This window comes from Microcaecilia unicolor, chromosome 7 (genome assembly GCF_901765095.1).
Source record: "Microcaecilia unicolor chromosome 7, aMicUni1.1, whole genome shotgun sequence".
Classification (NCBI taxonomy): Eukaryota; Metazoa; Chordata; class Amphibia; order Gymnophiona; family Siphonopidae; genus Microcaecilia; species Microcaecilia unicolor.
The window spans coordinates 247,230,530-247,257,722 of NC_044037.1; the positions used below are offsets into that span (position 1 = coordinate 247,230,530).

The 27,193-nt window shown below is 45.5% G+C and overlaps 1 protein-coding gene across 3 annotated transcripts in view; it reads right to left on the reverse strand.

The window, feature by feature from the left end:
- Positions 1–27,193, reverse strand: part of GPD2 (glycerol-3-phosphate dehydrogenase 2) — a 271,268-nt gene that overhangs the window by 205,376 nt on the left and 38,699 nt on the right. For all 3 annotated transcript variants that reach the window (XM_030208750.1, XM_030208749.1, XM_030208748.1), the window contains exon 2: positions 26,883–26,991. In XM_030208750.1, the coding sequence (XP_030064610.1) occupies positions 26,883–26,984 (102 nt within the window). In that variant the 5' untranslated portion in view covers positions 26,985–26,991. The remainder of the gene's footprint in view (positions 1–26,882; positions 26,992–27,193) is intronic.

Here is a 27,193-nt window from a genome sequence, read left to right on the forward strand (position 1 = left end):
CTGAAATCATTTAGGCAAAGGGTATACTATGCTAGTGTGATTGCTACAGCACTTAGCACTTCTGAATTGTTTAGTCTTCTGAAATCCCTTGTGCAACCTGCACAGTCATACCATCACCTGGTGCTCAGAACTTGGCTGATCACTTTAGTGAGAGGGTGAACACAATGCAATAGTCACCGAGTCATCCAGGGAGTTCAGCATGTCACAAACCCCTTGATGGCATTCCTGGAAAGGAAATGATTTCTGATGTTCAGTTTCTTTTATTAAATGTATTCAGTAAAGTAGTGCGTTCATTGTGGTGTACATCTTCTCCTTACAATCTTATGCCATCATATTTTGGCTCCTTAGCAACTAACAGTTTCATTGGGTTGACTTCATTTCCTGCCAGGGAACATTTAAATAACCTCAATAGTGGCAACAGCATCTATCAAAGAAGGAGAGGCACGTTTATACTTCAGTCCTTTGGAAGAACATTAAGATTATCATATACGGAGTTCCTGATGAAGATTTTCGAAACCCTGCAGAGTCGGACCTGTTATGACTTTATATTGAAGGACACAGAGTCAGTAGTCGAGAATCACGTTGGGACGATTTGAGTGAGGTTTATGGAGATCCACATTTATCGGATCACATCTTGTTGAAAGAAACAAATTTAAGGAGATATCACAGCTGAAAAGAAAGAACCAGGGGTCAGTTTTCTCTACACGTCAGTAGGAAGAGGGAGATTGACAAGAACTGCACCTATTGTACCCATTGAGGATTCTCTTGACTGCATATATGCTAAGTGCCTTTTGAATTTTTGATTTTTTTGAATTGCTCATAATATGAATAGCATTCAGTTAATGATATAATACAATTACACTGTGACACAGAAAATTTATGTGCACATCGGAAATATTTAGGTGTGCAGGAGGTTTTTTATAGGAGCGAGTGTGAGGTGTGACTTATTCGGTTCTGTGATTTGTGAATATTATATATGGAAGTACAGAAGCACATAAGGGTGTTTGGCATATAAAAATTGGACAGAAAAATATTCTAGAGAAGCCCTATGATTGAGAAACTTGTCCACCCCTAGAGGGCTTTCTATTTGGAGGCACCTCATTTGGGTGAGTTTAAATATCTCTGAGGACATCTCTATTATCAAAAAATTATATATTATTAGTGAGAACACCCAGAACCGTATTAGGTCAATCCTCTCACTATTTGAACTTCTAGAGTATGCTTAGGTATGTGTTTATCATATTTTGTTAAGCATTTTGAAACAAGTTTTGTCATATTTATAGCATATGGTTTTGACTAGTCCTACTGTTGGCATAGTATCAAAAGCTTGGAAGACTACTTATGTTTGCCCACATTTGAAGGATAGTATGCTGTCTCAAACATTTTTGTCAAATTACTGTTCCATTTCTAAAGTGCATTTTGTTTCAAAAGTTGCAGACCGTGTAGTACTCGAACACCTGGATGAGTATTTAGTTGATACCATGGTTTTACATCCTACACAGACAGGATTCTGGAAAAACCACAGAAAAGAGACATTGTTTGTGGGAATGACAACTTTGATTTATACATATCTACATCAGGGTGCTATGGTTCTGCTTTCTTTGGATTTATCCTATGATTTTGATCTTTTAGATCATTCATTGTTGTTGCAAAGTTTAGAGAGTACTTGTATTATACGCACTTTGCTGGCCTGATTTCGTTCTTATTTGTATGGGAAAGAATGTGTAATTCATTGGCAGAATTCTGTTTCTCAGTCTTTTCCTCTTAGATGTAACATACCACCATGGATCTTTTATTGCACCTGTGCTATTTAATGTATTTATGGCACTTCTTGCCTTTCTTATTGAATTTTTCTGTTTCTCGCCATTTATATATACGGATGATATTCAGATCATGTTGAAAGTTGATCCTAGTGACCCAAATGCTGTTGCGGCTCTCAATCGAAACTTGTATCAGGTAGTGGACAGGTTATCTGCTCACAGGCTTAAGTTAAACCTACAGAAATCAAAGTCATTATTGTTTTCAAGGACAGATGTGTCTGGGTTCGCAGTCCCTCTAACTATGGCTGGATTTGTGATGCATCTCATCGTTAGCATAAAGGTCCCGGGAGTTGCTTTGGATGTAAAACTTTCTGGGGTTATCTTTCTGATTTTGAATAGGAAAAGTTATTATGTTCTCTGAATGTTTTACTTACTCAGAAAATTATTGGATAAGAAGTCATTTACCATATTTACACGCACATTGATCATGAGTAGGTTAGATTATTGTAATGCTCTATTTTGTGGTTTTCAAAAGCAAGATACTAAGAATTTGCCACTTACCCAAAACATGCCAGTCATATTTCTTACAGAATCCGGACAATACAATCATGTCACTCCACTGCTCCAGGAGAAGCACTGGTTGATGGTTGTTTATCATATTCCATTTAAGATACTGATATTAATTATAAGATCTTCTATTCTGGAGAGCCATGTTTTCTGTTAAAATACACTGTACCATATACTACTGCATGACCTTTGAGATCCAGTCAACAGAATCTCTTGGTGCTTCCCTCCTGTCGTGCAATTTGCCAAATGATTTTCACAGTAGTAACATAAGAACATGTCATAAGCGTTGCCATACTGGGACAGACCGAAAGCCCATCAAGCCAAGCATCCGGTTTCCAACAGTGGCCAATCCAGGTTACAAGTACCTGGCAAGATCCCAAAATAGTACAATACATTTTATACTGCTTATCCTAGAAATAAGCAATGGATTTTCCCCAACTCCATCTTAATAATGGTTTACGGACTTTTCTTTTAGGAAATTATCTAAACCTTTTTTAAACCCTGCTAAGCTGTTTTTACCACATTCTCAGCCAATGAATTCCAGAATTTAATTACATGTTGAGTGAAGAAATATTTTCGCTGATTTGTTTTAAATTTACTACTTTGTAACTTCATAATGGTAAAATTATGTATAATCATACCTGATAATTGTCTTTCCATTAATCATAGCTGATCAATCCATAGACTGGTGGGTTGTGTCCATCTACCAGCAGGTGGAGATAGAGAGCAAACTTTTGCCTCCCTATATGTGGTCATGTGCTGCCGGAAACTCCTCAGTATGTCGATATCAAAGCTCCATCCGCAGGACTCAGCACTTAGAGAATTACACCCACGAAGGGACACTCTGCCCAGCTCACCACCGCCGAAACGGGGGAGGGGAATTAACCCAGCTCATCCCCACACAAGTGGGGGAGGGGAATCCGTCCAGCTCATCCCCGCGGAGCGGGGGAGGGACACCACACCCGCCGATGCGGGGGGATCTGGCTTATCCTGCAACCGCAACCGCGGGAGGAGCTGACTGACCCTAACACCGCCGAAGCGGGAAGGGTACAAAGCTGCCCTACAGCCGCACGAAGCGGGAGGGAGTGCCGGCAGAATTTTAAGTCTCAATCCAGCCCCGTAAAACGGAGGGGAGAGGAATGCAGCAGCTCACTGTAACACAAACTCGTCTTAACTCTTGAAGAATCCAAGTGAAAAAACTTGAACACGAAGTCTTTCTGAAGTAACTGAAGACTAAACTTGAACCTGAAATGCAACCAGAATAAAAACAGTACAGATATCTGGGAGGGGCTATGGATTGATCAGCTATGATTAATGGAAAGAAAATTATCAGGTATGATTATACATAATTTTACCTTCCATATCATCAAGCTGATCAATCCATAGACTGGTGGGATGTACCGAAGCAGTACTCACCCAGGGCGGGACATTGAAATCCCTGACCTCAACACTGAAGCTCCAAACCGGGCCTCCGCCCGTGCAGCCACAGTCAAACGGTAATGCTTGGAGAATGTATGAGCCGAAGCCCAAGTTGCCGCCTTGCATATCTCTTCCAAGGAGACGGATCCGGCCTCTGCCATCGAGGCCGCCTGAGCTCTTGTGGAGTGAGCCTTCAGCTGGATAGGCGGCACCTTCCCCGCGGCCACATAAGCCGCTGCAATGGCTTCCTTGACCCATCTTGCCACTGTAGGCTTAGCAGCCTGCAGACCCTTACGAGGACCTGCACACAGGACAAACAGATGATCTGACTTCCGGAAATCATTGGTCACTTCCAAGTATCTGATGATGACTCGTCTCACATCCAGATATTTAAGAGCAGAGTACTCCTCTGGGTAGTCCTCCCTACGAAAGGAAGGGAGACAGAGCTGCTGATTCACATGGAATTGAGAAACAATCTTGGGCAGGAAGGAAGGCACTGTGCGAATAGTCACTCCTGCCTCAGTGAACCGCAGAAAAGGCTCTCGACAAGAGAGCGCCTGGAGCTCGGAAACTCTTCTGGCTGAAGTGATAGCCACCAAAAAGACTGCTTTCAACGTCAGGTCTTTCAGAGATGCCCTCGACAAGGGTTCAAAAGGCGGCTTCTGCAATGCTCTTAGCACCAGGTTGAGATTCCACGCAGGCACCACTGAGTGCAGAGGAGGGCGCAGGTGATTAACTCCCTTGAGAAAGCGCACCACATCTGGCTGCGAAGCCAGGGAAACACCCTTCAGGCGGCCCCTGAAGCAAGCCAGAGCCGCTACCTGGACTTTAAGGGAACTGAGCGACAGGCCTTTCTCTAGACCTTCTTGCAGGAACGCCAACACTGAAGAAATTGGAGCAGTGAAGGGAGAAAGAGAGCCTGCTTCACACCACGCTGCAAAGATACGCCAAGCCCTGGCGTAAGCAGTAGAAGTAGAGCGCTTCCTCGCTCTCAGCATAGTGGCGATGACCTTGTCTGAGAAGCCCTTCTTCCTCAGACGCTGCCGCTCAATAGCCAGGCCGTAAGACCAAAGGGGGAGGGATCCTCCATCACCACGGGACCCTGATGTAACAGGCCCTGCTCCACTGGCAGTCGCAGAGGATCGTCGACTGAGAGCCTGATCAAGTCCGCATACCAGGGACGTCTGGGCCAATCCGGACCCACCAGGATTACCCTGCCGGGATGCTTTGCCACCCGGTCTAGCACCCTGCCCAACATGGGCCAGGGCGGGAACACATAGAGAAGCTCTTGTGTCGGCCACTGTTGGAGAAGAGCATCTACTCCCAGGGATCGAGGGTCCCGTCCTCTGCTGAAGAAGCGCGGCACTTGGCAATTGGCCGATGACGCCATCAGATCTAGGCTCGGCTGGCCCCAGCGCTTCGTGATGTCCAAGAACGCCTGAGCAGATAGCTGCCACTCTCCGGGCTCCAAGGTATGGCGACTGAGAAAGTCCGCCTTGACATTCATGACTCCGGCAATGTGGGCCGCTGAAAGCTGCTCCAGGTTCGCTTCCGCCCACTGGCAAAGATTCATAGCCTCCTTGGCTAGAGGGGCGCTCTTGGTACCTCCCTGGCGGTTGACATAGGCCACAGCCGTGGCATTGTCCGACAGAACCCGTACTGGTTTCAACGCCAGTACCGGGATGAACTCCAAAGCGCCAACCGAATGGCTCTGAGTTCCAGGAGGTTGATAGACCACTTTGCCTCTGCAGGAGACCAGAGTCCCTGCGCTGTCCTTCCCAAGCAGTGGGCTCCCCAGCCCAACAAGGAAGCGTCCGTCGTGACGACAATCCACTCTGGGGTCACCAGAGGCATTCCTGCAGACAACTTGTCCATCTGCGTCCACCAGCTCAGCGCCTTGCGCACTGCTGGGCCCAAGGGAAGGCGCACAGCATAATCCTCCGACACCGGAGTCCAGCGCTGCAGCAGAGAGTGTTGAAGTGGTCTCATATGAGCCCTGGCCCAGGGCACTACTTCCATCGTGGCCGTCATAGAGCCCAACAGCTGCACATAGTCCCAAGCCCGAAGAGGAGAGGCTACTAGGAACTGGTTCACCTGAGCCTGAAGCTTGACAATCCGATTGTCTGGCAGGAACACTCTGCCCACTTGGGTGTCGAATCGAACTCCCAGATACTCCAGGGACTGAGTGGGGCGCAACCACCCGGTTCACAGCTTTGCCGCACTCTGCATAAGAGGGGGCTCGGATCAACCAGTCGTCCAGATAAGGATAGACTTGTACTCCTTCCTTCCTCAGGAAGGCCGCGATGACCACCATTACTTTGGAGAAGGTCCGCGGAGCAGTAGCCAACCCGAACGGGAGGGCTCTGAACTGGAAGTGTCGGCCCAGTACTGCAAAACGCAGGAAGCGTTGATGAGGAGGCCAGATGGGAATAGGCAAGTACGCTTCCTTGATGTCCAAGGATGCCAGGTACTCCCCTGCCTTCACTGCCGCTATAACAGAGCGGAGAGTCTCCATGCGAAAGTGCCGAACTTTCAAGGCCCGATTGACCCCCTTGAGGTCGAGGATAGGCCGGACAGAACCTCCTTTCTTTGGTACCACAAAGTAAATGGAGTAACGTCCCTTGCCAAGCTGATTTTCTGGCACCGGAACGACCGCCCCCAGGCGGATGAGATTGTCCAAGGTCTGCTGCACTGCCACAGCTTTGACCGGAGACTTGCAGGGAGAGAGTACAAACCCGTCTCTTAAGGGTCGGCAGAACTCTAGCTTGTAGCCGTCTCTGATGACTTCCAGCACCCAAGCGTCTGAAGTTATTGTGGTCCACTCGCCCAGAAACGAGGACAGCCGTCCTCCAATCTGCACTGGGGCGTGGACCAAGACCCCGTCATTGGGTACGAGACCCTGGGGGAGGACCGGAGGGAGCACCTCCGGGACGGCGGTCTCTGCGAAAGGAACGCTGCTTGGGGGAGAAGGTCCTCTTAAAGGAAGAGGAGGCAGAAGAGCCCGACCTGCCCGGGCGGTACCGACGGGCTTCCTGAAACCGTCCTCTGGAGGTACCGGGGCGAGCACTAGCTCGAGCCCTGACCTCTGGTAACTTCTTGCCCTTAGACGTGCCGAGATCGGTCACGATTTTGTCCAGCTCGACCCCAAAGAGCAGCTTGCCTTTAAAAGGCAATCTAGCCAGGCGGGATTTAGAGGCGTGGTCAGCAGACCAATGCTTCAGCCAAAGCCACCGCCGCGCAGAGATTGTCTGAGCCATGCCTTTAGCTGAGGCTCTCAAGACATCATACAGCAAGTCTGCCAAATAGGCCAAGCCCGATTCCAGGGCCGGCCAATCATCCCTCAAGGAAGAATCCGAGGGGGAAGCCCGCCGCACCATAGTCAGGCACGCCCTGGCCACATAGGAACCGCAAACTGAGGCCTGCAAATTTAAAGCAGTAGCCTCGTAGGACGACCTTAAGGCCGCCTCCAATCTTCTGTCTTGGGCGTCCTTTAGGGCCGTGCCACCTTCCACCGGCAACGCCGTTTTCTTAGTCACCGCAGTGATTAAAGAATCCACGGTAGGCCACAGATAGGCCTCACGTTCACTCACAGCCAAAGGATAGAGGCGGGACATAGCCCTAGCCACTTTAAGGCTCGCTTCTGGGACATCCCATTGAGCCGAAATTAAGGTGTGCATAGCATCATGCACGTGGAAGGTTCTAGGCGGGCGCTTCGTCCCCAGCATAATGGCAGAGCCAACAGGGGCTGAGGGAGAGACGTCCTCCGGAGAGGAAATCTTCAAAGTGTCCATGGCCTGTAGCAACAGGTTGGGCAAATCCTCTGGGCTAAAAAGCCGCGCTGCAGAGGGGTCATCCGCTCCAACCGAGCGGGGATCCGTCTCCTCCAAGGAATCCGCAAAGGACCGTTGGGAGACCTCAGACACGCTGCCCTCATCTACATCGGAGGAGACAAATTCCTCCAAGGCCTGGGAATCAACCCGAGGGCGTTTGCCTCTGGGAACCTCAACCTCTTTACCAGACGAGGGAGCAGGGGCAGCGTTGTGCATGAGGAAGGCCTGATGCAGCAGCAAAACAAACTCGGGGGAGAAACCCCCCAGACTGTGCACTTCCGCCGCCTGGGCAACAGCCCTAGACGCACCCTCAACCGGCGCTCGCAAGAGCGGGGGAGAGACATGCTGCGCATCCAAGATGGCGTCCGGCGCGACACTCCGCGAAGGAGCCGCGCGGGAAGAACGGCTCTTAACTTTAGCCGCTTTTGTGCCGTCGCCCAAATTAAGGGCGTTCATGGCATTAATGTCTCCAACCTCAAGGGCGGCCCAAGAAGAAGCCGTCCGAGCCGCGTGGCCGGCCAAGATGGCGGAGGCGAGGAGCGGGGGATGGGCGTTTATGGCGGGAAAAACCGCCACGCCGGAGGAAGGACCGGGACATACATCGGTCACAAAACTGTCACCCAACAAGGGCGAATCAGGCTTGAAGACCCCCGCATCCCCTCTAGAAGCACCCCAGCGATCCGGGGAGCGACCCTTTGCGCCCTCGCCCTCCGACGCCATATGCCACGAGGAGAAGAATCGGGGAACCCCCTGCCCGCTATAAAAAGGTAAAAATTACCTGCTGTCCGCTCCGAGCTGTAACGACCTGGTGTCCCAGTGAGTAGCTGCAATAGACGCTTAAATAAACGTCGAAATAAACGCCTTTAAGGACGTTCAAAATTTTTTTTTTTTTAACGGAGCCAGCGGGAGGGGGGAGAAAAGGAGGGACCTGGCACCACCAGGTTTGCACTTGCTCAAAAGAGCCCTCAACCCCAGGCACTCAACAAAACCTAAAAATTAGGCTTGGAGGCCTAGCCAGAGCTGCTGCTGTGTGTGACCACCACCTGCTGAGATAGAGAACATACTGAGGAGTTTCCGGCAGCACATGACCACATATAGGGAGGCAAAAGTTTGCTCTCTACCTCCACCTGCTGGTAGATGGACACAACCCACCAGTCTATGGATTGATCAGCTTGATGATATGGAAGTGCCCCTTAGTCCTAGTATTTTTAGAAAGAATAAACAAGCGATTCACGTTTACCTGTTCCATTCCACTCATTTACAGATATTTATCATTTCTCCCCTCAACTGTCTTTTCTCCAGGCTGAAGAGCTGTAGCCGCTTTAGCCTTTCCTCATAGGGAAGTTGTCCCATCTCCTTTATCATTTTCGTTGCCCTTCTCTGTACCTTTTCTAATTCCACTATATCTTTTTTGAGATGCAGTGACCAGAATTGCACACAGTATTTGAGGTGAGTCGCACCATGGAACGATACAAAGACATTATAATGTCCTCATTTTGGTTTTCCATTCCTTTTCTAATATTATCTAATATTCTATTTGCTTTCTTAGCCTCCACTGCACACTGAGCAGAGGGTTTCAACGTATCAACAACAATGACACCTAGATCCCTTTCCTAGTCAGTAACTCCTAATATAGACCCTTGCATCACGTAGTTACAGTTCGGGTTCTTCTTCTTACCCACATGCATCACTTTGCACTTGATCTCATTAAATGTCATCTGCCATTTTGATGCCCAGTCTCCTAAGGTCCTCTTGTAATTTTTCACAATTCTCTTGCAATTTAACTTTAAATAACTCTGTGTCATCAGCAATTTTAATAACCTCACTAGTTACTCCCAACTGTAGATCATTTATAAACTAGTAAAAAAGGCCCGTTTCTGAACACAATGAAATGGGTGCTAGCAAGGTTTTCCCCCAGGTCACCACCACTTCCCCCCTCCACCACCCCTAAGGTCGCCACCGCTCCCCCCTTCACCCCCCCCCAAAGTGATCCAACAGCCCCCCTCAAACTGCCTCGTGCATATTTCACACACCTTCCCAGTATCTCCCTCCTTCCGAGTGTCAGGGTCCCCCTCCTTCCCTCCCAGATCCCCGAGTTTCATGGTCTCCCTCCCACTTCCAGGATCCCCCCTCCCTCCGTCCCTCCCTCCCAGTTCCAGGATCCCCCCTCTCTCAGTTCCAGGGTCGTGCCTCCCTTCCTCCCGTCCACTGCCAGCCCCATCGCATTACGTATTTTTGAAGTCTCACTTATCCAGTCAGGGTTACAGCGGACGACGGCGGCAGCAGCAGCATTGGTAAACGGCATACAGGCTCGGGCCGTCTCTGTCTCTCAGCTCTGGTCCCGCCCTCATTTCCTGTTTCCGCAAGGGCGGGACCAGAGCTAAGAGACAGTCAGATCCTTCTTCCATTTTCTGAAGGATTTTCTTTTAGGTCTAAGCTTCCTTCACCTCACTTTTTAACCATGCCAGTTGTCATTTGACCTTCCTTCCTCCTTCTTTAATAAATGAAATATAACTGGCCTGGGCTTCCACGATGGTATTTTTGAACAGCAACCACACCTGATGTACATTTTTGACCTTTGCAGCTGGGTCCTTTAAGTTTTTTTTCACCGTTCTCCTTATTTTCTCATAGTCTCCTTTTTGAAAGTTAAATACTAACAAATTGGATTTCCTGTGTGTACTCATTCCAGAGCCGATATCAAATCTGATAGCACCAGTGGTTTGGAATGACTTGCCTGGTTATTTTATGCTTGGAGATGTCTTGCCATAAGTTTAAGGTGGGGCTAAACCCCTATTTCTTCTCAAAAGCATTTGGGGCAGGTTTTGAAACCTGATCTTAATTACTGACCATGGAGTTTGGGACACAGCAGGATTGTTATTTTTGATACTTTGTTAATTTTTATATTCTGTTTTCATTGCAAATGTATTGTTGTGCTTTGCTATTTATGGTGTACTATCTTGTTTATTCTTTTCTGAACTGCTTAGGTTTTGTATTAGGTGGTATATCAAATTTATTAAACTTGAAACTTGTTGGATGTCGACTGGAGAATCCCTGTTGCAAGGTCATTGAGAAGTAAAGGGAGAACTGTTGGAACCTATGTGGGATGTGGCCAGTGGCGTAGCTAGGGTAGTTGACACCCGGGGCCAGTCATTTTTTAACCCCCCTCCCCTCCCGAAATCCAGTACTAGGCATACCGAGAATACAAAACACTCAGGACCTTTACAGCAATTCTACCATACCATAAGCAGTAATTTGTACGAGTCACACAAGGAAAAGGAAAGCATCTTAAACACTACAGTGAGCACTAGAACATCAATTCACCTATTGTAAAACGAAAACAGACAGATTAGTACAGATCGTCGATCCTGCACAGTCAATGCCAACCGAAAGCCATGTCTTTTTCACAAATACAGATACACCCTAATCCACTATAGAATAAGTAATCATAAACTTTCTACTTAGACAAAAATTAAACTGAATCCCCGATGCCAGACTCTGCATACAATGCAACACCACAGAAACAGAAAATGTCCTCTAGTACTGTGCAAAATATAAAGACAGCAGATGTAAATTTGAAAAAACTAACTAATACCAATCACCACTTTACAAATTAACAAATAGAAATAAAACAAATATCATTTTATTGGACTAATACATTTAGCTTTCAGAGGCCAAAACCTCCTTCCTCAGGTCAATTCAGTATAGTACTGTTACAGTGTCCTATCCTGACCTGAGGAAGGGGGTTTTGTTCTCCGAAAGTAAAATGTATTAAAAATTAGTCCAATAAAAAGATTACCTTATTTACATGTTCTATTATAAACATTTATTAACACAGCTACAATACTACTTTATCCTAAAGCAAAAAAATAAAAATATATATTTACAGTTCGTTGTCTCTGGTTTCTGCTTTCCTCATCTTTTCACTGTCTTCCTTCTATCCAGCATCTGTCTTCGCTCTCTCTCTGCCATCCACTGTCTGCCCTCTCTCTCTGCCCCTTCCATCCACTGTCTGCCCTCTCTCCCTTCCATCCACTTCTGCCCCTTCCATGCACCATCTGCCCCAGTCTGCCATCTCTCTCTCCCCCTTCCATCAACATCTGCCCTCTATCTCTGCCCCAGTCTGCCCTCTTTCTCTCTCCCCTTCCACCCACCATCTGCCCTTTCTCTCTGCCCCTTCAATCCGTCTGCCCTCCCTCTACCATCCATCCGGGGTCTGCCCTCCCTCACGCTCCTCCCTTCTATCCCCTCTCTCTCTGTCCCCTCTTTTCAGCCCCCAGTTCCAGCCCCCTTATTCCACCTGCCCCTAGTTCCAGCCCCAGCCCACATCTCCCACCTGCCCCCCTTTTCAGCCCCACTATCCCACCAGTCCCCAGCCCTTTTCTCCCATCAGTCCGAGCTTCAGGCCCAAGCCACTTCTCCCTGTCCTCTTTTCAGCCCCTAGTTTCAACCCCAGCCCTTTTCTCTCACCAGTCCCGAGCTTCAGCCCCAGCCAGTTCTCCCTGTCCCCTTTAAAGCCCCTAGTCCCCACAGTTTCAGCCCCTTCATCCACCACATGCCTTGCATCCTCCCTTTTCAGCCCCAGACCCATTCTCCCACCTGCCCCAGGCTTGGACCCATTTTCCCTCCTGCCCCCTTGTCAGACCTCAGTTCCAGCTTCAGACCCCTTCTCCCATCTGAGCACTCCCCTCCCCTCTCCCCTTCTCCCCTCTCTGAGCACCCATCTGAGCTCCCCCACCCTCCCTAATCCCCTTTAAGCACCCCTCTGAGCTCCCCCACCCCTCCCCAATCCCCGTCTCCCCTCCTTGATGCTCTCCCACCCTCCCTAATCCCCTTTAAGCACCCCTCTGAACTCCCCCAACCTTCCCCAATCCCCTTCTCCCCTCTCTGAGCTCCCCAACCCTCCCTAATCCCCTTTAAGCACCCCTCTGAGCTCCCCCACTCTTCCCCAATCCCCTTCTCCCCTCTCTGAGCTCCCCCACCCTCCCTAATCCCCTTTAAGCACCCCTCTGAGCTCCCCCACCCCTCCCCAATCCCCTTCTCCCCTCTGAGTCCCCCCCCCGACCCGACAGCTGAGATCCGTTCTCCTGCTGCTCCTACCCTTTCCTGCCTTAAAAAAAAAAATTTTCGACGCGCCGAAGAGTGGCAGGCAGCGCGCCTCGCGTCTGCCCTGCTAATAAAAAAGATCTCGCTGACGTCGTCGCCCTTCCCACATTGAGTCCCGCCTGCCCTCATGGGAAGGGCAACGACGTCAGCGAGATCTTCTTTACTAGCAGGGCAGACGCGAGGCGCGCTGCCTGCCACTCTCCGGTGCTTCGAAAAAAAATTTGTAAAGGCGGAGCAGAGGGAGCGGAGCACCCCCCCACCCAATGACACTCGTGGCGGACCGCCCCCACCACCCCGCCCTTGCTACGCCACTGGATGGGGCATACTGGCCCTGGTGCTTACAAATGGAGAGATTATTTCTGATGTTAATGTAGGTGAACATCTAACATCGTGTTCACTGGATGATATGGTTCAATATTTACAAACATGGAGGGTTCAATTCAAAAGTGATGGTTCTACCTTAAAAAAAGAAAACCTTTGTCAAGATAGGAGAATTCATCAAGATGTATACCCTGGAGGAAAGGAGGAACAGGGGTGATATGATACAGACGTTCAAATACTTGAAAGGTATTAATCCGCAAAAAAATCTTTTCTGGAGATGGGAAGGAGGTAGAACGAGAGGACATGAAATGAGATTGAAGGGGGGCAGACTCAAAAAAGATGTCAGGAAGTATTTTTTCACGAAGAGGGTGGTGGATGCTTGGAATGCCCTCCCGCGGGAGGTGGTGGAGATGAAAATGGTAACGGAATTCAAACATGCGTGGGATATGCATAAAGGAATCCTGTGCAGTAGGAATGGATCCTCAGAAGCTGAGCCAAAATTGGGTGGCGGAGCAGGTGGGGGAAGAGAGGTTGGTGGTTGGGAGGCGAGGATAGTGGAGGGCAGACTTATACGGTTTGTACCAGAGCCGGTGATGGGAGGCGGGACTGGTGGTTGGGAGGCGGGAAATACTGCTGGGCAGACTTGTACGGTCTGTGCCCTGAAAAAGGCAGGTACAAATCAAGATAAGGTATACACATATGAGTTTATCTTGTTGGGCAGACTGGATGGACCATGCAGGTCTTTTTCTGCCGTCATCTACTATGCTACTATGTTAGCTGGATGGGAACATTTGGGAGAAGTAGAAAAACAGTGGGCAGAAATGAAAGGAGCTATTTTAGGTGCAGCAAACTTTTTTTTAAGGAAAGTAAATAAGATGAAAAGAAGGCCACTTACCAGCTTATTTTTGAAAGAGAAAGACGCCCATATTTTGACCCAAATCGGGAGATGGGCGCCTTTCTCCCATGGGCGCCCAAATCGGCATAATCGAAAGCAGATTTTGGGCGCCTCCAACTGCAGTCTGTCACTGGAACAAACAAAGTTGACGGGGCGTGTCGGAGGCATAGTGAAGGCAGGACTGGGGCGTGTTTATCAGCTGAGGAGAGAAGGGCGCGCTCGGCCGAAAATGGAAAAAAGAAGGGCGGCAGAAGCAAGAATTTGGGCCGCTTTTTTTTGGACCCTTTTTTTTCACGAACAAGTCCCCAAAAAGTGCCCCAACTGCCCAGATGACCACCGGAGGGAATCGCTGATGACCTCCCCTGACCCCCCAGTGGTCACTAACCCCTCCCACCAAAAAAAAAAAAAGAACTTTAAAAACTTTTTTTTGCCAGCCTGTATGCCAGCCTTAAATGTCATACCCAGCTCCATCACAGCAGTATGCAGGTCCCTGGAGCAGTTGTTAGTGGGTGCAGTGGACTTCAGGCAGGTGGACCCAGGCCCATCCCCCCCACCTGTTACACTTGTGCTGGTAAATGGGAGCCCTCCAAACCGCCCCCAAAACCCACTGTACCCACATCTAGGTGCCCCTCTTCAGCCATAAGTGCTATGGTAATGGTGTAGAGTTGTGGGCAGAGGGTTTTTTTTTTGGGGGGGGGTGGGGATTTGGGAGGCTCAGCACTCAAGGTAAGGGAGCTATGGACTTGAGAGGTATTTTAATTTTTTTTTTTTTTACTTTTTACAAGTGCTTCCTAGGGTGCCCGGTTGGTGTCTTGGCATGTGAGGGGGACCAGTGCACTACGAATCCTGACCCCTCCCACGACCAAATGCCTTCGAGTTGTTCGTTTTTGAGCTGGGCGCGTTCGGTTTCCATTATCGCTGAAAACCGATCCCGCCCAGCTCAAATCCACCCAAATCCAATGCATTTGCCCGGCACCAACCGTATTATCGAAACAAAAGATGGACGCCCATCTTTTTCGAAAATACGGTCTGTCCCGCCCCTTCGCGTACCCGTCCTCAGAGATAGTCGCCCATGGAGATGGGCGTTTGCGTTTGATTATGCCCCTCTTTGGTTCTCTAAAGTAGTAGCTGAAAAAGTAAGGAAAGAGAGGTCAGCTTTCACAACTACAAGAGATCACAGAGAGTGGAAAACAGGCAACAAAATCTAGAAAAGCTAAAATAAGCTGGTAATCAGGAAAACAAAGATACAAATGGAAGAAAAAATAGACAATATGGTAAAATAGAGGAGAAGGTTAAAGGGGGTAGGCTTAGGAGTAATCTAAGAAAGACCACTGTAGTCAAACCTATTATCAAGAAATCATTGCTAGATCCTTGCATGCTGTCTAGCTACAGACCCATTTCCAACCTTGTCTTTCTTTCTAAGTTGTTCTGGATCAATTAACCTAACATCTCAAATCTTCCCACTTTCTACACCCGTTCCATTCCAGTTTCCGTTAACATCATTCTACAGAAACTATCATGACCATCCTTCTTAATCATCTGCATGATCCTCTTGACTGAGGTATATATACTCTTGTCTCTTTAGATCTTAACACTGCGTTTTACCTTGTCAGTCACGCTCCCCTCCTAGAGAAAGTAGCTTCCCCCAGAATTTCAAGTCCAGTCCTCATTTTCTTCATTTCTGAAAGATCAAACTTTCATGGTTATGCTCCCTCATTCACAGTCTTCACTTTTACCCCTTAAGTGTGGTGTCCCCCAAGGCTCCATAATCTCCCCAAAGCTATTCAATCTCTTTAGCTGGCCGGTTACAATCCTCAAATATTAAGTTTTATATCTACGTTGACAATATTCTGCTAGTTTACCCACAAAATCCTTCTAATCTGGAACTTTCATATCTTCAAACCTGTCTAAGTAAGATAGATGTTTGGCTCACAACTAACCGTCTTATCTTGAATCCTTCAAAATCCATTGCAATCTAGATAACTGGTCACTCTTTCACTCCTTCTACTACTCTTCTTCATAATTTGCCTCTGCAGTTAGTTTATTCTCTCAAATATTTGGGAGTCACTCTAGACCCTCAACAATCCTTTAACTCTCAGTCTGGGCTTGCTTTCATTCCCTCTTTCTTATCCGATCTCTCTATAGTTGCTTGAATGATAATTCCTGTGCACGCCTGTTCTTTTCTCTGATATCCTCACACTTGGATTATTTTAACACTGCTTACTTAACCCTTCCTAAATTTCTTGACAAATGTCTTCAAATGGTCCAGAACACTGCTATTCGCTTGCTATACGCATAGATGTGACCATTGGGCTCATTTTCGAAAGAGGACATTCATCTTTCGACATAAATCAGAAGATGGACATCCTTCTCCCAGGGACATCCAAATTGGTATAATCGAAACCCGATTTGGGACGTCTCCAACTGCACTCCGTCGCAAGGACGGCCAAAGTTCAAGGGGGTGTGTCAGAGGCGTAGCGAAGACGGGACTTGGGCGTGCCTAACACTTGGACGTCCTTGACCCATAATTGAAAAAAAACAAGCACATCCCTGATGAACACTTGGACGTTTTCACCCAGACGTGTTTTTCTTACAAATAAGGCACAAAAAGGTGCCAGAAATGACCAGATGACCACCGGAGAGAATCAAAGATGACTTCCCGTTACTCCCCCAGTGGTCACTAACCCCCTCCCACCATCAAAAAAACATCTTTAAAAATGTGTCATGCCAGCCTCCGATGTCATACAGGTCCATGACAGCGCATGCAGGTCCCGGGAGCAGTTTTACTGCAGTGCACTTTAGAAAGGTGGACCCAGGCCATACCCCCCCCCCCCCCCCACACCTGTTACATTTGTGGAGGAAACCTCAAGCCCTCCAAAGCCCACCAGAAACTCACTGTACCCACATCTAGGTGCCCCCCTTCACCCGTAAGGGCTATGGTAGTGGTGCACAGTTGTGGGTAGTGGGTTTGGGGGGGGGGGGGCTCAACACATAAGGTAAGGGAGCTATGTACCTGGGAGCAATTTATGAGGTCCACTGCAGTGCCCCCTAGGGTGCCCAGTTGGTGTCCTGGCATTTCAGGGGGACCAGTGCACTACAAATACTGGCTCCTCCCACTCCCAAATGGCTTGCGTTAGGGCATTTGTGACATGGACGTCTTTGGTTTCGAAAATCGTCAAAAGTCAGAAACGTCCATGTCTAGAGACATCCAAATCTAGGGATGTCCAAATTTAAGGATTTGGACGTCCCTGATGGTATTTTCGAAACGAAAGATGGACATCCATCTTGTTTCGAAAATACGGGTTTCCTCGCCCCTGGATTTCGCCACTTTGCAAAGATGTCCAAATCGCAACTTGGACGCCTCTTTCGAAAATGCCCCTCCATGTCTCCCCACTCCCTACTCATCATCACTGACTCCTTTTTCCCTTTCATATTGTTTAAGGTCCTTACCCTGGTTAACAAAGTTCTTCATACTGGAAATCCTTCCTATCTGTCTGTACTTATCTCTCCCTATACAAGCTCCAGAGTTCTGTGGTCCACTCTTGTATCTTTCCCCAGTTTACTGTTCCCGTTTAGAATCAACCCATCATTCGGCTTTCTTTGCAGTGGTTCCATCTCTTTAGAATGCGCTCCCATTGTGAACAGTCCTACTCTCATTTACTCATAGCTGATCAGGCTCAGCTGCCTGCCCTATGGCTGCTAACTCTATGTATTGTCCTTCCTAGCCTACTTCTCTCTGTGCTTTCCCTATATCTTGAGCTTTTGTAGCTCCTTTCCCTGCTGTTTTTATTATACACCACTCTGATTGTCCCCTGAAGGGCGGTATATCAAGCACTATTAAATTAAACTAAATATTTCTTTACAGAAAGGGTGGTGGATGCATGGAACAATCTTGTGGTGGAGACAGACTAACTGAATTCAAGAAAACATGGAACAAGCACACAGGATCTCTAAGGGAGGGGAAGAGATAGTGGACAGTATGGATTGGCAAACTAGATGGCCCATGTGGTCTTTATCTACCATCACTAGCTATGTTATGTTATAATTGTCCTTCCTTGAGTCCTACCAGACTAGTCCAGACTACTGGGTTATGCACTTATTTCTGCAGGCAGAGACAGAGCACATCACAATTTCCTCATTCCTGTATGCTATAATTTTTTTCTTTCCCATTTTCTTTTCCTTTGGGGGGGGGGGTGGGGGGGAGAGGAGGAGCATATGCATGCATGACCGGAGCATGTTGCTTCTGCCTCTTCTCCTTCACCACCTATTCCACTCTTTCAATGTCCTTACCCCTCTTACGTGAACTATATCTTCAAACTTTTGGTTTTGCTGCCTGAAGTGTCCTGGGTGGTTTCCTAGTCTGGCAGGACTCAAGAAAAGAAAGTTATCAGATAAGTTTAATTGTATCTGCTATTTTGTCCTTCCAGATCAATCCAAACTAGTGGAAAGTACCAAATGTACTCCCTACCTAGAACAGAAAGAATCCACTGTATTCCTCAAAAATCCAACCCCAAAGGTTTGGCCAGCACATTTAGCCTGTTTCTCTGTTTCTTAAAAACTAGCTTCTGTAAACCTGAAAGCTTAGAGGACATGGTTTGTTATGTCCCTTCTGTGTTCTGTCTGTCATTTTAATATTTATTTTGACTGTTAACTGCCTAGAATTTGAAGACAGGTGAGACTTAAAAAAATGAAATGACGACATGCTTTCATGGATCTCTATACTACTCTAAAATCCAGGTAATGCAAAAATCACATATCACTTGGTAACTTTATAAACTGACATGAAAATGAGAAGCTATGTTTTGAGGGAGTGGAGATAAATGCCCAGCTGCAGCCAGCCAAGTTCAGACCAGCTGCCCATCCTGGTACACATCCACTCCCTACTGGCCATGATAGAAGACAGTTTTCTTAGTGGCCGTCCAAGTAAGAGCTGCAAGTCACACTCATTTGAAGAATTTGAACTGACACTTAATCAATGCATTAAGTAATACTTTTAAATCCCATGCTGCCACTAAGTGCCATATAGGGACTAATACGATTTCCCCTCCTTAGAAAACCTGTTATATCTACATGTTCCACAAGGTTCCATCCTGGCTCCTCTTTTATTCAATATTTTCCTAAGCCCTCTTGCCCTAATCATTCCAAATCGGGGTATAAAGGCTTTCTACTATGCAGATGATATTTTCTTGTACACTTATTTTGATCCCTCTCATACTGATCTTGCCCCTCGCCAAAGTTGTCTAGACACAATCTCATAGTGGCTGGCTATCAATCAACTTGTTCCAACCCCAAAACAGCCACATTTTGGACCCAGCTTCCCCTGATATTACCCTATTGTTGTGTGGCAAATCTATTTTTTTTTTGTTAAGCAATTTAAGTATCTAAGGATCCTGATCGATCAACAGCCGACATTTGAGGGCCAATTTTCAGCCGTGGTTAAGAAGTACTTTTAGGATTTACGATACTTTCGATCGGTTCACTCTTACTTAGACAATGATTCTCACCTAACATTAGTACATACTTTAATAACCTCTCGGATTGATTAGTGTAATGTAATTTATAATAGTCTTCCACAATATTTAATCAAACATTTACAAGTGATACAAAATACGGTGATAAGAGTTCTGTGTCATGCCAAGACATATGACAAGGTAACACCACTGCTAGTACACCATCACAGGCTTCCTATTTACTTCAGATTTCAAAACAAATGTTGTGCCTTAACACAAATTTCTCTACACAGGTAAGCCGCTTACCTCTCTTTCATGATGATCACACATACACTCAAGGGTCTTGAAGAAAACTACATGAAGGACACTTCTATATTCCTCCACCTAGACTGGCCTACCTTGAATCTACTCACTTCAGAGCTGTTTTCTGCTGCTACTCTATTTTGAAATTCTCTTCCATTATCTATTCACACCTACCTCTCCTTATTTAAGCTTGTCAGATCTATAAAGAGACTTACATGTTACCTCCTACTGCTAAGCTTGAGAAGGTTTAGCTTTTTTCCCTTCCCAGCAGCCTGAAAGTGGATGAGACACTATCTATATGTCTTGTCACCTTCATTACCTTTTATATCTTTACCTTTTTCTGATACTTAAATGATAGCGCTCCTTTCTTCTTTAAAATTTTTTTTTTTTGATTTGCTTTCTAATCCGCTTTGCTATCCTGTCAGGAAAGGCAGAATATGAAATCCAGTAAACTATAATCATCACAAAAACAAGTACTAACGCACAAACATTTTCACTGGTTAGTACACCGGCCCCTCAAATATGGCAAAAGTATGTGTATTGTTCTACCACTTGTAAACCTTTAGTCACTTTTATAAGAGGTATTCCTGGAGGTCAATTTAAGTCAAGAAAGAAAAATAACAGCATTTTTCACATAAGCCTAGTAGAGAGTTATTTTCCATTTAAAATTAACCATTAAAAGTGAGTACCAATGTCCATGGGTACTCTGTATCTAATGCAAGTTTCAATGTAAAAGCATGCACAGACTTTCTGATCGCCTTAGAAAAAAACTAGTAAAATATAACTTTTTTTCTACTAAGTAGCATCTTCTATAAGAGTAAAAGCTAACAACTTACTATCATATACCATTTTTTAGTATTACAAATGACTGGATTTTTTTCTGTCAGTGCTAGGATTATTGAAGAGATCTTGTTTATGAGTTCTGAAAGCCAAGAAGCAGTGGTCAACACAATAAATCACAAATGATTTCAGATCCCTAAGCTATGTAAAACTCAGCCTCGTATCTTCAAACCCACGAACAGATGACTTATCTCCACCAGTTTATCAAACTGGAATAAAAAATTAATTTAAGACATAATTGTACACTTTAAATGTACAAGAGAACCTCACTTCCCTTGTATAGATGGACATAATTAGATAGACTAAATTCTCAGGAAGAGGGAATAATTGAAGTGCTTTCCCTTCTTAACTAATTTAAAGAACCTTCAATAACTTGACTAAGGAGGGCTTTTTTTTTTTTTAATGAACCTACCCAGCAGATCAGTCAATTAAAACACCCAATTACAATAACGTAATCATCTTTTAATTGTAAAGCCACTTAAAGCAATGTTAGCCTGAGTAAATCCTGGTAAGACTTTCAGATAAGAACTTCTGTCTTGTGATTAAAGATGAAATACTCTAGGATATTCTAAATGTAACAATCTAAGTGCCACTTTCTTTAATGACAATAATACATTTCCCTTTCCTTATAATTAACTTGATCGTTACAATTAAGCAAAGAAAACATACTCTAAATGTGACAGAGCAATATTTACCAAGTTTCTAAAATGTAGAATAGACTGATCTTTGCTTGTGCCAAGCTACAATATTTTTGCCAGAATTACAGATTATAATTCCATTTATTTTGCTGTTGCAGGAGCTAAAAATTAAGGTGAAATTTAAACAAGCACTTACCTGTTAATATCCTTTACTTGAGTCCCACCAGACCAGTGGGTTATGTCTCCATGCCAGCACATGAAGACAAAGCTCAATGCCGCCTTCAACTCTTCACACCTCAGAAGAGAGGAAGAAAAACCATCGAATATAGCAAAAAATAATTGGTTTTATTCAGTTTCCAAAATCCATCAAAACCAAACTTAATGTAGACAAAAATGTCTTTCCTTGGTCAGTAACTCAGAGACGAGACAAGGCTCAAAACTATGGGAAAAATTTATCCCAAGTAACTCCAGAATGGGCAACAATTAACTAAGCTTGGGACAGAAATGGAAAAGGAAGATCTGGAAACTTGGAAAACTATGAACTTTTTCCTCCAAGGGCATAGAACCTCTCCTTCTTTTGAAGAAACTCCCCATATACTCCACAGACTGGGATGGAATAAAAACAGCTCCTCTCAAAATCCTAGGATGTCATCCATCCTAGTACTTTCAGCACTTTAAAAAAACGTGTGTGGCCAAACTCCTCTCCTGTCTTGACTTGCTTTATATAGCCAGTTGACAGAATAAGGGAAGACTTAGAATTTATTAATTTAAAATATTTATAATCCTCAGCTACCTATAAAGTAGTACAATAAATCAAAGTTACTCAATTGTAGCAGAAGTTCTCTGAGGACAGCAGGACACATTCTCACATATGGAGTGACATCATCTAACGGAACCCAGTGCAGACACTACCCAACATTCTGTATCCTTAAGAAGCTTTTGGAGCATTGCACCACACATCAAGTTTATGAAGATTTGCTAACCCACCCTACAGTACAAACCATCACGGCGGCGTACAGTCTAAACACATAGGAAAACCAGACAACTAGTATATAGCAGACAGGAAGTGAGAAGGGTAGAAATACAACTGTTGACAGAAAAGGGGGGTAGGGGAAGAATGATAGGGTGACATACTCAAGCTATAGAACCCCACAGTGGGATCACCGGATCTACATCTTCAAATGGACAGAAAGGGCACTTTAGGGGATGAGGTTAGGGGTAGGCATTGCAAAACAGGAAGGTTTTAATTTTGGTATTAAATTGGCCTACTGAGGAAAGTTGGTGCAGGTAAGGTGGGAGGGTGCTCCACAGTTCTGGTCCTTGGACTGAGAATAATGATATTTACCAAATGTTCATGTATGTCTCTAACTAGGGACATGAAAGCAATGTTGTTGCGCAGATGAGAGTCCTGGTAGGGTAGTATGGAATTATTTATTTATTACATTTGTACCCTGCACTTTCCCACATACAGCAGGTTCAATGCGGCTTACATAGTAAAGAAAAGCATTACAAAGTACATGTAAGAAGAATATTATAAACTGTGGTAAATATAATGGCAACAGTGCCCAAGAATAATGAATTGGAGTAGGGAAGGTAGACAAGGATAGGATAGGATAGGTAAAGGGAAGGAGATTGTAATAATGTATCTAGAAAGGTAAGCCGGTTCATCAAAAGTGTGAATTTTGAATACTAATAGAAGGATTTTATACATGATGAAATGTGAAATTAGAAACCAATATGCCTCTTTGAGAGAAGGTGCAACATGATCAAACTTTCTAAGGTGGTTGATAAGCTTAATGGCAGTATTTTGAATTAACTGTAACCTGTGTCAATCCTTAACTAGGGAGGCCCATATATAGAGAATTAAAATAATCAAGCTGACTAATCATCAATGAGTGTATGAGAATGTTTAATATGGAGCTGCGTAATAAGCGTTGGATTGATCTGATAAGACACGAGTGCCTTCCCGCCCAACGTAAGTGAGCAGGACCAGTAGCAACAATATCAAAGCTAAAAGAATAAAACTCCTATCCTAGAGGAGGTGGGATGGGGCGTAAGAATACATGCCCTGCTTGTCCTCGGACAAAATCTGCTACAGGTGAGTAACTTTGCTTTCTACTAGAACAAGCAGGACATTGTGTTTCACACATATGGAAATCCCCAGCTACCAGGCTCACCAAAAGGACTTGCAACGGCAAGGCCAACCAGAAACCAATCAACCTCAACTTATTTACAGTCTTGTTGTGAGGGTGCAGCTTGGAACAGAATAAAAAATGGGCCTAGGAGGGTGGCATTGGATTCTAGACATCAGATTCTACAGAACTGACTAACTGAACCGACTATCATGTCAGGTATTCTGTTCAATGCAATGATGAGATGTAAATGTGTGGACAGAAGACCACATTGCAGCTTTGCAAATCTCTTCAATGGAAGCTAATCTCAAGTGGGATACCGGCACAGCCATGGCTCTGAAACTGTGAGCTGTGACACGACTCTCAAGAGTCAGCCCAGCCTGGGCATATGCAAAGGAAATACAATCTGCCAGCCAGTCTGATAGGGTGTATGTACCAATGGCTGACCCATCCTGTTTGGGTTAAAGGAAACAAAAGGCTGGGTGAACTGTCTTTGAGCTTTAGTTCTAACCATATAGAAGACCAAGGATTGCTTGGAGTCCAAAGTGTACAATGCACTTTCACCAGGACAGGCATGAGGTTTTGGGAAAGAATGTTGGAAGAACTATTGACTGTCTGTTCTCATGTAGTTGTTATGTTGGACAATAGAAAAAGCCCCCCCTCCCCACCCCATCTGACATCAGTTAAGATGAGTATTTATTAAATATCAATTACTTCATTCTTGAATATATCAAAAATATAAAAAAGAAAGTTCAGAGGGTATGCTGATGAGGAGGTGGGTGCCAGTTATATTGCTATTAAATTGATGTAGCAATAGGCACCACTGAGGACACCAGAGAGCTTATGATTAGTGTATAAGATGCATCATTAAAAACATTGGAGTATATGGTAAAAAGAACATTGGATGATATGAACAGTGATTGAGTAGGAACTGACATGTGTGATTCATTGAATTAAGAAGGTTCTCATGTTAACTACAGTTAAGTCATTGACCTGTGATAAGGTGGAAATCTGACATCACCTTTAGAAGGAATTTAGGATGCATGTGGAGAACCACTCTGTTAGGATGGAATCTCATATAAGGTAGAGCAGCTACTAAGGTCTGAAGCTTGCTGACTCTGCACGCTGAAGTGACTGCCAACAGGAACACAACTTTCCAAAGTCAAGAACTTCACATAGCAAACATCTAGCAGATCAAAAGAAGCTTTCATCAGCTGAGTGAGGGCGATGTTGAGGTCCTATGATATTGTAGGAGGTTTGATTCAGGGCTCAGTCAAAAGCAAACCTCTCATGACTCGAACAACTAGAGACTGTACAGAGATGGCACTTACCATCACCATGTAGAAACTAAGCCCAGTCAAACTGAGGTAAACCCTCAGAGTTGGTTTTAAGACCAAACTCAGAGAGGTGTAGGAGGTATTCAAACAGTTTTTGTGTACAACAGGTAAAAGGATCTAAGGCATTGTCCTCACACTAGACAGCAAACCTCTTCCATTTAAAATTATATGACCTCTTAGAGATATTTTTCTTGGAAGCAAGCAGGATTTTGGAGACACCGTCGTGCAGTTGAAGGGATGCCAGTTCTACGCGAGGACTGAAGGTGGGATGCAGAGGAGACTCCTCGTTCTTGTAGACAGATGATCAAAACCCAGCGCTGTTCCAAACAGTGCTCCAAAAATAGCACTGGAACAGTGCGGGGCATTATTAGATCTATGATCAGAGATAATTGCATGAAAATTTAAGTAAATTATCTCTGATCATGGGGTAGAACTCCGGGAATTGTGCCTGAGCATGCGCTCAACACAATCCTCCCGCACTTGTTTGACAGGTCTGGGCTGTCAAAAGCCCAAACCTGTCAAACACAGGGACCGGAGGTCCATGGAACCACCAGGCCCCAACTACCCCTGCCCCAAGCAACGGGGGCTGGAGGACCGGCGGACCTCCGGTCCCCCCGACGATTCCCTCCCCCCCAGGTTCAGGGAGGGCTGGAGATCTGATGGGTCTCCAGCCCCCCCTAGTTCCCCAGCAAGGGGTCCCTGGTGGTCCAGTACCCCCTGCCCCCCTACCTTGTGTGTTGGAGGGAAGGTAGCCTGCCTCCCTCCGCTTCCTGCAACGCCACAAAATGGCGGCGCCCAACCCTGCCCAGTGTATCCTGGGATGCGCTGGGCGGGGCTATACACCATATAAAGGGGTCGTTGGGGGGGGGGGGGGGGTTGGTTGGTCGCCCACTAGGCCACCAGGGACCTTTTGCTGGGGGAGTTAGGGGGGGCTGGAGACTCACCAGATCTCCAGCCCTCCCCGAACCTGGGGGGGGGGGGATCTTCAGGGGGACCGGAGGTATCAGGGATGCCAATGATCCAGGGCTCCTGGAACAGTGCTTCTTTGCCTTTGCTTGATGCATGATATTGGGGTCCCTCAGTGCCGACGAGGATGTCGTCAAATCCAGTGGTGTCCAGTCAGATGAAGACTGGTTCGACAAGGACTTGCAGTTGCCCAATGTCAAAAAAGAAGACGACTTCCTCCATGTTCGTGCACCCTCAATGTCCAAAGCAGCTCCTCCAGTCATACGGACCAATGCTGCCAATATCAACAAATTGGTCTGGAAGCATCAAATATTGAGGGAAAAACAGCCAGTGCAAAATCAAATGACACAATTATGAGATATAAAGAAATCACCTAATTAAAAGAAAAGACTACCCCAGCAGGTGCTCAGGCCTAAGCAAGCCTCAGAAGCTGTGAAAAAAAAAAAAATCAAGAAAAAGTTTAAGCTTGCCAAAAACTCTTCACAAATAAAGGGATAGGGAGAAATTATTAAGATAACAAAAATTATGAGAACAAAGCCTACGTTTTACGAGGAAAGGCACCTGAAAAAATAAAAAATATATGAACCACTAGAGCTCACCAAACGCACCTCTCTGCTCCATGGAAAAACAAAGATTTCTGGTCCCACATGCTCACGTCGAGCAGGAAAGCACTCTCACATGAATGGTGCGATGCTGCCAGAATCTTCTTAAAGATACAGAACACTGGGTACCATGCATACCAGGCTCCATTGGATAGCATCACCCCACTGCCATTTATGGTTGTGGTGGCCATGGCAATCATATCTGCACCCACACCTAAAACTTTTCTCTTACATTTTTAGCGTAACTATTGGAGTAGCCTAGTGGTTAGTGCAGCAGACTTTGATTCTGGGGAACTGGATTTGATTCCCACTGCAGTGTCCTGTGACTCTAGGCAAGTCACTTAACCCTTCACTGCCTCTGGTACAAATAAGTACATGTATATACTATGTAAACCATTTTGAATGTAGTTGCAAAAAACACAGAAAGGCAGTATACCAAGTCCCATTCCCTTTCCCTTCTAGTATTTAGACACCACTATCCAATATTTACTACACTATATCAGTATCAATTCTAAAAATTGAAAAAGTTCTCAATTTTTTATAAAACAAAATTCCTTGACATAAAAATCAAGGATAGTCCTACAAAATCTGGAATGCAGATTAGCCAATTAGAAACATTCTATATTTTTTTCAATGCAATAAATGGCTAACAATTAATGTGTAACTGCTACTAAAATGTTATCAATTTAATGTTTCATAAAATACAAATTTCCACATACCTGTTTCTTTCTATAATCAGCCAGCTGGGCGATTCCAAAAACTGCTGTGAGAGCGCCTCCTCCAAGAAGAACAGTTCCTTTTACTACCCTTCGAAATGCCATTTTCTCACTGTATAGGGAACAGAAATATCCAGAAATGAATTTGAAATGTATTTATTTTAAAATATTTATAGCCTGCCTACTAACTAGGTGGGTTACAAGAAAACAAACAGTAATATGACAAAATCAAGTATAAGACATAATCAGCATATCTCTCTATATAAAAGGCAACACCAACGTTCTATGAAGCCTCCAGCCGGAAGTGTGAAGGG